The 13731-nt window shown below is 42.7% G+C and overlaps 1 protein-coding gene across 1 annotated transcript in view; it reads right to left on the reverse strand.

Moving 5' to 3' along the window:
* P3H1 (prolyl 3-hydroxylase 1) overlaps window positions 1-13731 on the reverse strand; it is a 51171-nt gene that overhangs the window by 9048 nt on the left and 28392 nt on the right. The window contains 6 exon segments of the mRNA XM_077457929.1: window positions 424-541; window positions 2428-2578; window positions 5638-5733; window positions 8245-8372; window positions 10191-10312; window positions 12646-12698. Coding sequence (XP_077314055.1) covers window positions 424-541; window positions 2428-2578; window positions 5638-5733; window positions 8245-8372; window positions 10191-10312; window positions 12646-12698 — 668 coding nt within the window.

The raw sequence follows: 13731 nt of genomic DNA on the forward strand, positions 1-13731 counted from the left end.
TCTGTTACAACGAGGGAAAAAAGTATTTGATCCCCTGCTGATATTGTATGTTTTCCCACAGAAATGATCAGTCTATAATTTTAATGGTAGGTTTATTTTAACAGTGAGACAGAACAAAAAAATATCCAGAATATATCAGATTAGCAGCCCAGGGTGATGAAGCTGCTCGTCCAGACACAGTGCAGTGAGATAGTGTTGTCCCTCTAGAACAGGAAGTGTGCTACTGGCAGGATCCCCAGATAAAAAACAAAACAAAAAAAAAAAAAAAAAACAACAACCCAGCCACTACATCTAGGGACTAGTAAACTGCAATAGATTACATTTTTTAGATATCGGACAGCAGTGCACTAAATGGCAAACTCCATGTAGCGGCTGTGAGTACAAAAACTCAGAACACATGGAAGAGGGGAATGATAACACTACCTGTAATCTCTGAAAGTATATGCTGGGTGCTCCTTTACACACATGAGAGCTTCGGCATTTAAAATGCAGTTATCAACATGGACAGGGTGGCTGAGGTCTTTTCTGTCCCCTTGTTTCTCTGCAATATAAGAAATTCAACTGTTTAATTCCAAGAGAATAACCTACAGTTGCTGTACAAATGCATTTTTTTTTTTTTACAGTTTGATTATATATATATATATATATATATATATATATATATATATATATATATACATATATATATATATATATATATATATAATCATATCTATATCTATCTAATCATATTATCTCTCTCTCTTATAGAAAGAGAGATTATATCTCTATCTACAGTGCCTTGCGAAAGTATTCACCCCCTTGAACTTTTCAACCTTTTGCCACATTTCAGGCTTCAAACATAAAGATATAAAAATTTTATTTTTTGTGAAGAATCACCAACAAGTGGGACACAATTGTGAAGTGGAACGAAATCTATTGGATTTTTTAAACTTTTTAACTAATAAAAAAATGAAAAGTGGGGCGTGCAAAATTATTCGGCCCCCTTGCGTTAATACTTTGTAGAGCCACCTTTTGCTGCGATTACAGCTGCAAGTCGCTTGGGGTATGTCTCTATCAGTTTTGCACATCGAGAGACTGAAATTCTTGCCCATTCTTCCTTGCAAAACAGCTCGAGCTCAGTGAGGTTGGATGGAGAGCGTTTGTGAACAGCAGTTTTCAGCTCTTTCCACAGATTCTCGATTGGATTCAGGTCTGGACTTTGACTTGGCCATTCTAACACCTGGATACGTTTATTTGTGAGCCATTCCTTTGTAGATTTTGCTGTATGTTTGGGATCATTGTCTTGTTGGAAGATAAATCTCCGTCCCAGTTTCAGGTCTTTTGCAGACTCCAACAGGTTTTCATCCAGAATGGTCCTGTATTTGGCTGCATCCATCTTCCCCTCAATTTTAACCATCTTCCCTGTCCCTGCTGAAGAAAAGCAGGCCCAAACCATGGTGCTGCCACCACCATGTTTGACAGTGGGGATGGTGTGTTGAAGGTGATGAGCTGTGTTGCTTTTACGCCAAACATATCGTTTTTGCATTGTGGGCAAAAAGTTTGATTTTGGTTTCATCTGACCAGAGCACCTTCTTCCACATGTTTGGTGTGTCTCCCAGGTGGCTTGTGGCAAACTTTAGACAAGACTTTTTATGGATATCTTTGAGAAATGGCTTTCTTCTTGCCACTCTTCCATAAAGGCCAGATTTGTGCAGTGTACGACTGATTGTTGTCCTATGAACAGACTCTCCCACCTCAGCTGTAGTTCTCTGCAGTTCATCCAGAGTGATCATGGGCCTCTTGGCTGCATCTCTGATCAGTCTTCTCCTTGTCTGAGCTGAAAGTTTAGAGGGACGGCCAGGTCTTGGTAGATTTGCAGTGGTCCGATACTCCTTCCATTTCAAAATGATCGCTTGCACAGTGCTCCCTGGGATGTTTAAAGCTTGGGAAATCTTTTTGTATCCAAATCCGGCTTTAAACTTCTCCACAACAGTATTACGGACCTGCCTGGTGTGTTCCTTGGTCTTCATGATGCTCTCTGCGCTTTCAACAGAACCCTGAGACTATCACAGAGCAGGTGTATTTATACAGAGACTTGATTACACACAGGTGGATTCTATTTATCACCATCAGTCATTTAGGACAACATTGGATCATTCAGAGATCCTCGCTGAACTTCTGGAGTGAGTTTGCTGCACTGAAAGTAAAAGGGGGCCGAATAATTTTGCACGCACCACTTTTCGGTTTTTAATTTGCTAAAAAAGTTTAAAATATCCAATAGATTTCGTTCCACTTCACAAAAAATTAAAATTTTATATATCTTTATGTTTGAAGCCTGAAATGTGGCAAAAGGTTGAAAAGTTCAAGGGGGCCGAATACTTTCGCAAGGCACTGTATATGCAAGAAGCACCGGTGATGAGATGTATTGCTCCTTAATGACTGTACCTTCAATTGCTGAGCGGCACACCAGATGAGAATAGGAGAAGTACAGAGGGTTTTCCAGGCGGAAGTAAGACTCCACCAATCGTCGCACTTTGTCTGTGACGTTATAGTAAAGGTGCGCACTTTTCAATGGCACTTTCCCTTCTTGCCCCATCTGAAAAAAAATATATATAAAAAAAAAAAAAAAAAAAAAAAAACTAAAAAAGTGAGTTACTACATCTTGCTAATTAAGGCTTTATGTAAACCTAAGACAAGAGTAATAAAAGGTTTAACCACTTGACCTCTAAGGTTTACCCCCCTAATGACCAGGCCATTTTTTGCGATACGGCACTGCGTTACTTTACTTGACAATTATGCGGTCGTGCAAGGCTGTACCCAAATAAAACATATGCCCTTTTTTCCCCACAGATAGAGCTTTCTTTTGGAGGTATTTGTTCACTTCTGCATTTTTTTTTATTTTGTGTGCAAAAAAAAATAAAAATTTATTTTATTTTAAGTTCTTCCTTTCTGCTATAAAACATATCTAATAATAATAAATAAATAATAATAAAAAAAATCGAATTTATTCATATTAGACCAATATTTATTCTGCTACATATTTTGTGAATAAAACCCCAATGAGCCTATATTGATCGGTTTGCGTAAACGTTATAACAGCTACAAACTATAGTATACATACTATAATCTTTATTTAATTTTTCTATACTAGTAATGGCAGCAATTAGTGACTTATAGCGGGACCGCAATATATTGCGGCGGATTTTCTGACACTTTTTGGGGACCAGTGACACAAATACAGTGATCAGTACTAAAAATATGCACCGTCACTGTACTAATGACACTGGCTGGGAAGCGGTTAAACATCTAGGGCGATTAAAGTGTTAAAGTGTGCATAGCCAGTGTGTACGCGCTGTGTGGTGCTTTTAATAAGGTAAGTGATGGAGTTTATTCCCTGCTTTGCAGGGAAAGATCCATCGCTTCCATTTGTGCATTTTCCAGAAGATCGGCAGGTGCCGGTGGACATCTATTGGCCGGCAGCCGCTGATCAGCTTCTGCTGTGACAAATCACAGATAAAGCATACTGTGTATGTGATCTGGCACAGAAAAGTTTCTCTGTCGCCGTAAATCCTCGTGATGCGGTCAGCAAGCGGTTAAAAGCCAACTCCGGACAACAAATAAATAAGAAAAGGTTCCCATGGAAATCGGTTTTGCTTGCACAGCACAGGTTAACTGCTTGTTTTGTCCAGGGGAGATGAGGAAGCTGTATACTTACCCGATCCTCCGCTTCAGAAGCAAAACGGTGCCCCCCACCCCCCACGATCCAGCAGTGAACTGGAGGCTTACCCTACATAGCCTCCAGCATTGTTCTGGATTCTTCTTGTTGGAGGCTGCCATTCTTCTGAAGCCCCTGAACAGCAGTAAATCATAAAGAGGAACTAAACCTATCACTTTAACGATTTCAAAAACAGTTACATTCCTGGAATGTCAGGATTGCCAACTGTTACAATTGCTTGTGTCCTCAGCCAAACAGTTAAACTATCCAATGGCTGGTGTCATAACTGATCACATGTGCAGCACCATGGTATCTGCAGATCAAACAGAAGCAGCTTCTCTGGCTGTAACGGATAGGAGGGTTTAATTTCACTTTAAGGTTGTCAGCAGCTCGGCCGCTACAAAATTTTTGGCACAGTGCCTAAAAATGGAGAGCAACTGAGCATGTGCAGAGCAGGGCAAGCCAGTGTATTACTGGATTTTAAACAGTATAGACACTTTGTAATTTTTTTACATAGCTATACCTGCAAAAGGGGTCAGCCTGAAGTAATCTAGCAGGACTTAATTTTCTGACTAAAGTTCCATTTTAAGTTGGCCACACACTATACAAATCGAATTGTACAATCTCCTCTAGCTGGACAAACCCTAACCGTACTTTGAATTATGATAAAATTAGGAAGGCCCTCGTACTACATAGTTGAGAGGAGATCGAAAAAGGAGATTTACAATCACATTGCATAGTTAGCCTTATAATAATTATTATTTTAAGCTGGTTCAATTTAAGAGCACCATGCACTTTGACCAAGGTGTCACCTAGAGCAACCAATCAGACTTTTATTTAACCTCTTGTCATACATTTACTGTGGGATGGAGACTCCTGTGCTTAGACTCACATACAGGTATGCGATTATGCACTTCCGGGTCAGGGGCACACATGCGCACCCCACCAGCGTCTACTGTGATTGGACATAGCGGGAGCCAATCAGTGGGTCCAGCAGACCCGATGTCTGCCGTACCAGCCATCCTGCCTCTTTAGGGAACAACGGGCGGGTCCCAACAGACATCGGGTCCACTGGACCCACCGATTGGCTCCTGCTGTGTCCAATCTTCCCATGTAAACAAGGCAGATCGGCGTTCTGTTAGTAGGGAAGACAGAGATCTTATGTTTATGTCAAGCAGGAACATGGATCTGTCTTCTCACAGTTAAAGCACCTCCCCACACAGTTAGCAAGCACTCCCTAGGGACACATTTAACCCTTTGACCACCCCTGATGTTAACCCCTTCCCTGTCAGTGCCATAAGTACAGTAACAGTGCTTTTTTTTTTTTTTTTTTTAGCACTGATCACTATTAGTGTCACTGGTCCCCCCCCCAAAAAAAAAAAAAAAAAGTATCAAAAGTGTCAGTTGGGTGTTAGATTTGTCCGCCACACTGTCACAGTCCCGCCATAAGGTCGCTGATCGCCGCCATTACTAGCAAAAAAATTAAAAAAATTCCATAAAAATATTCCAGTTTGTAGACGCTATAACTTTTGTGTAAAAAGCAATATACATACACTTATTGGCCTAAATATCGGATATGTTTTATGGCAGAAAGTAAAAAAATATAGTTTGGGATCATTTTTAAAATTGATGCTTTTTTTTGTTTATAGCGCAAAAAATAAAAGGCGTAGGAGGTGATCAAATACCGCCAAAAGAAAGCTCAATTTGTGTGGGGGGAAATTACATAAATTTTGTGTACAGCGGCGCACGGCCACGCAATTGTCTTAAAGTAACGCAGTGCCGTATTGCAAAAAAATGGCCTTCTTAGGAAGGGGGGGGGTAAATCTTCCAGGGCTGAAGCGGTTAAACCCTACTGCAGCAATCCCTATAAAGGCACAAAACGACAGTTGTGGATTGTATTTATGAAATGGAAGCGCTTCTAGATTAAATCGCCGACTTACCTTCAGAGCTTTATACACGGTTACCCCATAGAACTTCTCATTAGGAGTGTGGGGGGAGGTTGTACCCCGATAGCCATCACCAGCGGAGGCTGCAGCCTGGGAAACAGAACAGAAATGAGATTAGAACTGGAGCATATGATACGGATGATGAATAGAAACCATCTGTATTTTAACCGCTTAGCTAAAAAAAAAACTTGTAAAGTTTTTTTTTTTTTTTTTACCCGAAAAGATTTTTCAAGTCTCAAATGCTTATTGTAGTGATATTTCATACAAACAATTCTGGATTTGTCCCTTTAGGGCCGGTTCACACCAACACACAGCCCTTGTGAAGAACAGATCGTCACCGCATTACTTTTGCAGGCACCAAGGTAACACCGTACCATGTGATTTAGTGCAGAGCAATACTTTTTTTGCGCAGTCCAGCACGTTTTTCAGCCCATTCAAATTAATAGGCTGACAAAATGCACTTTGTGGGAATCGAATGTTCGCATACAAAGTGTGAACCAGCCCTGAGCAGTTATATACTTATCAGACAGTGTAGTCAGCACCTTTACTGGACTGCTGCAAGAAAGTAATTTAACCTGAACCTGCTTAAATAGGAGCTCCAGCCTCTCCCAAAAAAAAATGTAAGTCAGCACCTACAAACACTGTACGGGGAGAACCAAACCTCAGCACAGATCACCACAACAAACTGGAAGAGGCAGCGGGTACCTGTCAAAACCAGCTACCTGTTCCCCAGCCAATCACAGTGGTCACATGATTCAAGATCCTTCATGCCCCACAGCCTTTCAGAACCTTTTAAAAAGGGATGCCAGGGAAGGTGGGAAGAGGTTAAAGCGGGAGTCCACCGGGACTTGGCGTTTTTTTTTTTTTTTTTTTTTTTAAAGCCAGCAGCTACAAATACTGCAGCTGCTGACTTTTAAAATAGTGACACTTACCTGTCCAGCGCGCCCGCGATGTCGGCACCCGAAGCCGATCTCTAGATCGTCTCTCGAGTGCTGCCGCCGCCATCTTGGGTATGGGAATCAGGAAATGGAGCCTTTCGGCTTCATTTCCCGGTTCCCTACTGCGCATGCGCGAGTCGCGCTGTGCAATAAGGACGGTCCCCGCTGCCTCTGGGATCTGTGTGTTTCCCAGCAGGCAGTGGGGCACTTGCGGAAAGGGGCGGGCACTTGCGGAAAGGGGTGTAATCTACGCCCCTTTCCGCAGAGAGCTATCCCGGAAGTGGGTGCAGATACCTGTACAGTACAGGTATCTGCACCCACTTCCGGGATAGCTCTCTGCGGAAAGGGGCGTAGATTACGCCCCTTTCCGCAAGTGCCCGCCCCCTCCCCCCTGAAAGGTGCCAATTGTGGCGCCAGAGGGGGGGAGGGTTCCGATGAGCGGAAGGTCCACTTTAGGGTGGACCTCCGCTTTAAAGGCCAAGTCATTAAATAGAAAAAAAATAAAATAATGTTTTGCTTCCCAGCTTACAATCTCAAATTTGTTGGCAACAAATTGCTGCAATTAAAATATAATAAAATAAAAAAAAGCCACGAATAGATGTTACCTTACCTTCAGTGATTGTGTGTGTGTGTGTGTGTGTGTGTGTGTATGTATATATATATATATATATATATATATATATATATATATATATTATGGCTGCCTTCTTCTGCCCTCCCATTGGCCTTTAAACACGATGGACAGCCTCACTGACCATTAGGGAAGCTTGACATTTACAAGTAAAATCCACATATCTGCACATACATTCATCTCTGGATACACATGTTGGCATGCGGTTTTCGCTGAAGATCTCTGCTTATGCATTTTTATATCTTATGAACCCTCCCGTCCGCAGCCAGATATAGAATGTCTTGAATGGTTTATTCAGCCTGCCAACCCCAAAAACATGAGGAATGGAAACCGAGAAGATAAAGATCTGAACATGAATACAATAAGGAGGTTTTGGCATAAGCTACCAATTAGAGAAAATCAAAGTGCTATTATAAAATAGGTGGAAGGGAAAACCAGACCCCCACAGAGGCTGGAAATTGTTTAGGCATTTAATCAGAAAGACCATGTAGCCACCTTTGAATGAGCATTCACACAACGTTATTATAAAGGATTTATAGTATCTCACAAAAGTGAGTACACCCCTCACATTTGTGTAAATATTTTATTCTATCTTTTCATGTGACAACACTGAAGAAATGACACTTTGCTACAATGTAAAGTAGTGAGTGTACAGCTTGTATAAAAGTGTAAATTTGCTGTCCCTTTTTTTAACCTGATGGAGAAAATAAAAGTACAGTTGATAGGTGGAGGTAAATAGGCTTCTCTGAAGCAAAAGGGTTAAGGACCACCTAAAAGTAGACAGAGTAGGAGATTCGGGCAGATTGGGGTAGGGAGTTCCAGAGGATGGGAGAAGCCCTGCAGGAAAGCATGGGAGGAGGCGACGAGGGCGTCAGAGAGCAGGAGGTCTTGGGAGGAACAAAGAATGATTAGGTTGTTGTTATTTTGAGACTAGGATAGTGATGTAGCTGGGGATAGAGTTGTGGGTGGCTTTGTAAGTAGTTAGTATTTTGAATTTAATGTGAACATCACCCTGCAGGGGGCTGTGCTTACATTGGTGAGCCGTAAGAGTTCCCGGCATTCATCTTCAGAGATGACCCCATCAGTCACCACCCTCTGAGATCCGTTCAGAGTATTTGAATTCATCACAACGCTGACATCGTCAAATAGAACTGGACCACCTGTGGAAGGAGCCCTGGGGTTACATATTCTTCAAACAAACAGAAGTTCAGTAAAAATGAAAGCGGTAGTTAACCGCAAAAAACAAAAAAAAAAAAAAAATTAAATAGCACCTGGCAGTTCCGGTCATAACGTTCTAGTATGCATTGCATATTATGACAAACTTGTCTGAAATAAAGCCCTCCAGCAGCACACTGTCAACATTGGAGGCGCTTCCATCTTCATCCGGTCTTGCTTCCAGGTTCACAGACTTCGGTGTTATGAATGGGTGAGCTGGCGATTGTCACGCACGCGAGTTTCTGTTTACGGTGTGGCTCTGAAGGAATGGCACAGCTGGCCTTTCCTTCAGAGTGCTTGCGATGATGACGTCACTGGCTGCATCTAAGGTAAATATCTCCTAAACGGTGCAGGTTTAGGAGATATTTACAGTACCTATAGGTAAGCCTTATTATAGGCTTACCAACAGGTAAAGATTATACAAGGGAGCTGTCACTTTATGCCCATAAATGGCTGATCTTTAATGGGGGGGGTCTCCTGTTTTTTACCAGGTTGTTTCTCCTCTTTTTTTAAAAAGGTACCATGTCATACCAACGTGTGTGGCGTTACAGCACTTCAATTGTGTGAAGGGACCCTTGATCCGCTAAATACATTCCAGGTACATCAAAACAAAAAGTCATTTCAAAAGTCTTAAAATTGGTTTTCTTTAGAAAGTAGCCACAGCCTTAGTAGAAAAGCCAGCCAGCATGCACCAAATAAGGACCTTTGCTCTGTGTAACAGTGATTTCTCTGCAGGAGGTCTAATATGTGAAATAATGAGACAGACCTATCAGCAAGCTCGTGTTCCCAGCTAACGGAGGAGCTCTAACTCTAGTGTATGAATGTAAAGGAGAAGTACAACCAAAGCTCGTTTGGCAGTACTCCTCCTTTGAATCGCAGTTCTTTCTGCACTCCTGTAACCAATTTTCAGCAGACTGCGGTGCAGGTCCAGGCTCAAGCAAGATCGCGACAAGAGAGTTGGGATCTGCCCACATCCCTGGACCAAAACCCGGCTCAGCCCCTCAGCAAGCCGAGAGGCTGAGCCGGCCACTCGCCGCCCCCTCCACAGCTCAGAACTCCAGTGAGCATGGGGGGGCAGAAAACTGCGAATACTACTCATCAGCTCTTTGTTCACAGAGCCCTGAGAACCGAGGGATTGGCCGTGTTTGATCACTCGGTTCTCAGTGTTGGAGCCGATAGGGGACAGATGCTGCATCCAACTAGTTAAAAGTACAATTAAAAAAAAAAAATCCCATACATCTCTTTTAAAGCCCATGGTCATCTGCTAGAGTTAAAAAATAAAAAAATAAAAAGCAGTGCAGCTCTAATTGGCTTCAAAAAATTGTGGACTCCGGGCGCAGAACCAATCCAGTTGTGTGTCAATAGCAAAATTAAATATTCGCTATGGTCTTCCCAATTCTCCTCCCGGCTAATCAGGAATCGGATACCAAGACCCAATTGGCCAGGGAGTCTTGGCGGCAATCAGGTCTCAGGACCCATTTCCTGTTCGGCTTGGAGGAAAAGCCCCACCGCTCGTCATCTCCCAAGGTAAGGCCGCCTCCCTGTTAATCTCCCGCAGGGAAGGGGGTGGTGGCAGTGCGATTGGGGGGGGGGGGGTAAGGCATGTTTGCGCCCCCTCCCCAAAAATTGAGCAGAAGTCGCCACTGAGAACTTTAAAATATCTTCCGACTGGTTGCCATGTAATCCTTTTCCTTGCACATTGCAGCTTGCCTTACTGAATAAAAAAGCATGTATAAGGCTAGTGAGGTTAGGGGAAATCGCACCTTCTCTGACACCACGGTTCATATCCAGGGCCTCCTTGGTTTTTTCATCCACCAGATTTTCAATCTCTTTCATCAGGTTTCCAATTTCCTCAGATATTCTTGCCGCCGTCTCACGCTCCATCCTGGAAAAAAAAAATAAAAAAAAATAAAAAAAGGTATACATATATTATAATATATATAGGTTCAGATGGTGTCAAGCGTGTGGCAGCAACCAGGTAAGGAGTACAAAGACAAGTGTGTATTGCCTACAGTCAAGCACTGGGGAGCTACAGTTCATTGAGGGAACCATGAATGCCAACATGAACTGTGACATACTGAAGCAGAGCACGATCCCCTCCCTTCAGAGACTGGGCTGCAGGGCAACATGATAATGACCCCAAACACACCTCCAAGACAACCACTGCCTTGCTAAAGAAGTTGAGGGTAAAGGTGATGGACTGGCCAAGCATGTCTCCAGACCTAAACCCTATTGAGCATCTGTGGGGCATCCTCAAATGGAAGGTGGAGGAGTGCAAGGTCTCTTAACATCCACCATCTCCCCGATATCATCATGGAGGAGTGGAAGAGGACTCCGGTGAACTCCATGCCCAAGAGGGTTAAGTCAGTGCTGGAAAATAATGGTGACCACACAAAATATTGACACTTTGGGCCCAATTTGGACATTTTCACTTACTCACTTTTGTTGCCAGTGGTTTAGACATTAATGGCTGTGTGTTGAGTTATTTTTAGAGGACAGAAAATTGACACTGTTATACACTCACTACTTTACATTGTAGCAGTGTCATTTCTTCAGTCTTGTCACATGAAAAGATAGAAGAAAATATTAAAAAAAAACACATGAGGGGTATATTATATAGTTCTTCTAAGCCAGGGATAGGCAATTAGACCTCCAGCTGTCCCATGAGGCACAGCAAGACTGACAGCCACAAGCATGACACTCAGATGCAGAGGCATGATGGGACTTGTAGTTTTGTAACAGCTGGAGGTCCGCTAATTGCATATCCCTGTTCTAAGCAATGTGTAATTATAGGATTTTGAGGAAAGTTATATCTTTATACTTAGGGATCGGTGTATAAAGCTGCAAAATGGAAGCACATATCATGCCATACTTTTAAAAACAAACTCAGGCCATTTTATAAATGTAACTGCATTTAATGTAGTCCAAAAAGCAATCCTCCGGTGTTACCACTCTCCCTGCACATTCCACCTGCATTTTGTTTTGTTATTTTAAATCCATGTATATCTTTTTTCAAGGGTCTTGTGGATGGCCCAGTGACATTGCAGGTCCTGTCATCCTCTCATCTGGTGGTCCTTACTCTTGCACTGAATGGCATTTACTAATGACGTATTAGCACTATTCAGTGCAGTAGTGGTCACCACAGTGGTTAGTACTGCTACCTAGCAGCACTAGAGTCATCACTTCAAAACCCAACCACGGCACTACCTGTCTGCAGTTTGCATGTCCTCCCTGTGTAGGTTTCCTCCGGGTACTCTGGTTTTCTGGTTTCCTCCCACACTTCAAAAGACACGCTGGTAGGTCAACTGGTCCTAGTATGTGTATGACTGAATGTTGGTTAGGGACCTTAGATTGTAAGCTCCTTGGTGGCAGGGACTGATGTAAATGTTCAATATATAAGTAAAGCTCTGCATAAAATTGACAGCGCTATACAAGTACCTGTAATAAATAGTACTCTGAGCCCAGGGTGCCATGATTAAGCAACCCCAGAGGGAAGGTCCATGACAGTCTGGGCTCAGAAAAATTGTCCGTCATTCAAACTGAAAGCCTGGTGACATTAAGTGGTGGAGAGGAATCAGTACAGGGGGACAGAAATTAATAGCAATTTATCTTGCAGTTAAAGTATTACTTAACCCAGGATCCGGTATCCACTATATCTGGTCTCTCACACTACACTGAGCATGGAAATATAATTTTAGTAAAAAAAAAACTGCCAAATACTTTTTCTCATCAGCAGGAGTCTTTAGACTTCTATCAGTGTCTGGTTAAAGTTTGTACGAGTTTTCATTCTCCTCTGACTGTCCTATGAGGCTGCAGGACCCCTGACCCTCTGTCTGGACAGTGCTGATTGGCTCTGTGCTGATCACATGCACTCTCCCAAGAACAAAATACAACCTCTAGCAATACACACCAAGCTGAGCATGTGCAAGGTTCTGTACTATTGGGAGATAGATTGGAGACAGTGGAAGAAGGGGAGGATCAGAGAAGACAGGATCAAACATCCTTTTTACACAATGCAGAAGAAGATTAACCCCTTAGGTTCCACTGCGAGTAGAACAAGCATGCTTTACTGCATATACAGGCCGATTTTACTTGTAGGTTTAGTAACACTTTATAAGGCTGCTTTTTTAATGTGTACATGTCTTTTTCCTGGAGTTCTGATTTAAATGTGTACCGTGTGCACGTGTTGACTTTAAAGTTCATCACAACTAAACTTACTTTTGTTTTTCTTGCAGTCTCTTGGGCATTACATATCGTGGTGTCCATGTGTCCTGCAAAAAAGCAGATGTCTGATGAGATCAGGGACAGACGCTGCACTTGGCATTCCATAACCTTCACCCCGCTTGCAGAACTTGGCTTATATACTACAAGGGAAAGGGCACAGTATACAGGTTGTATTTGATTTAGATATACAAGAGCGGACCAGTGTCAAATGGTTTGATTCAGTCCCTGCAACCCAAAAAAACTTTTGCTGGACAGCTTGGCCTGTTAAAAAAAAAAAAAAAACAAAAAAAACACACACCACACACTCTATATCACCGAAAGTATTGGGACACCTGCCTTTACATGAACTTTACCTGCATCCCAGGTCTTAGTGTATAGGGTTCAATATTACATTGGCCCTCCCTTTGCAGCTATAATAGCTTCAACTTTATAACAGCTTTATGGACCTTGCTTTGTGCACTGGTGCTCAGTCATGTTGGACAGGAAGGGACCATCCCCAAACTGTTCCCACAAAGCTAGGAGCATGAAATTGTCTTGATATGCCGACGCCTTAAGATATGGGTGCTCAACCTGTGGCCCTACAGCTGTTGTAGAACTACAAATTCCATCATGCCTTTAGGAGTGATACGTGTAACGGTCAGCCTTGCGATGCCTCATCGGACTTGTAGTTTTGCAACAGCTGGAGGGCCGCAGGTTGAACACCAATGCCTTAAGACAAGAATATGCAATTAGCGGACCTCTAGCTGTTGCATAACTACAAGTCCCATGAGGTATAGCAAGACTGACAGCCACAAGCATGATACCCAGAGGCAGAGACATGAAGGGATTTGTAGTTTTGCAACAGCTGGAGGTTCGCTAATTGCATATCCCTGCCTTAAGAGTTCCCTTCACTGGAACCAATTTGGACCAGTGCACAAAGCAAGGTCCATAAAGACATGGATGAGCGAGTTTGGGGTGGAGGAATTTCACTGGCCTGCACAGAGTCCTGACCTCAACCCAATAACACCTTTGGGATGAATTAGAGCGGAGACTGCAAGCCAGGCTCTCACATCCAACATCAGTGCCTGACCACACAAATGC

The sequence above is a fragment of the Lithobates pipiens genome, unplaced genomic scaffold (genome assembly GCF_037356315.1).
Source record: "Lithobates pipiens isolate NorthernLeopardFrog02 unplaced genomic scaffold, aLitPip1_a1.2 Scaffold_27, whole genome shotgun sequence".
Lineage (NCBI taxonomy): Eukaryota > Metazoa > Chordata > Amphibia > Anura > Ranidae > Lithobates > Lithobates pipiens.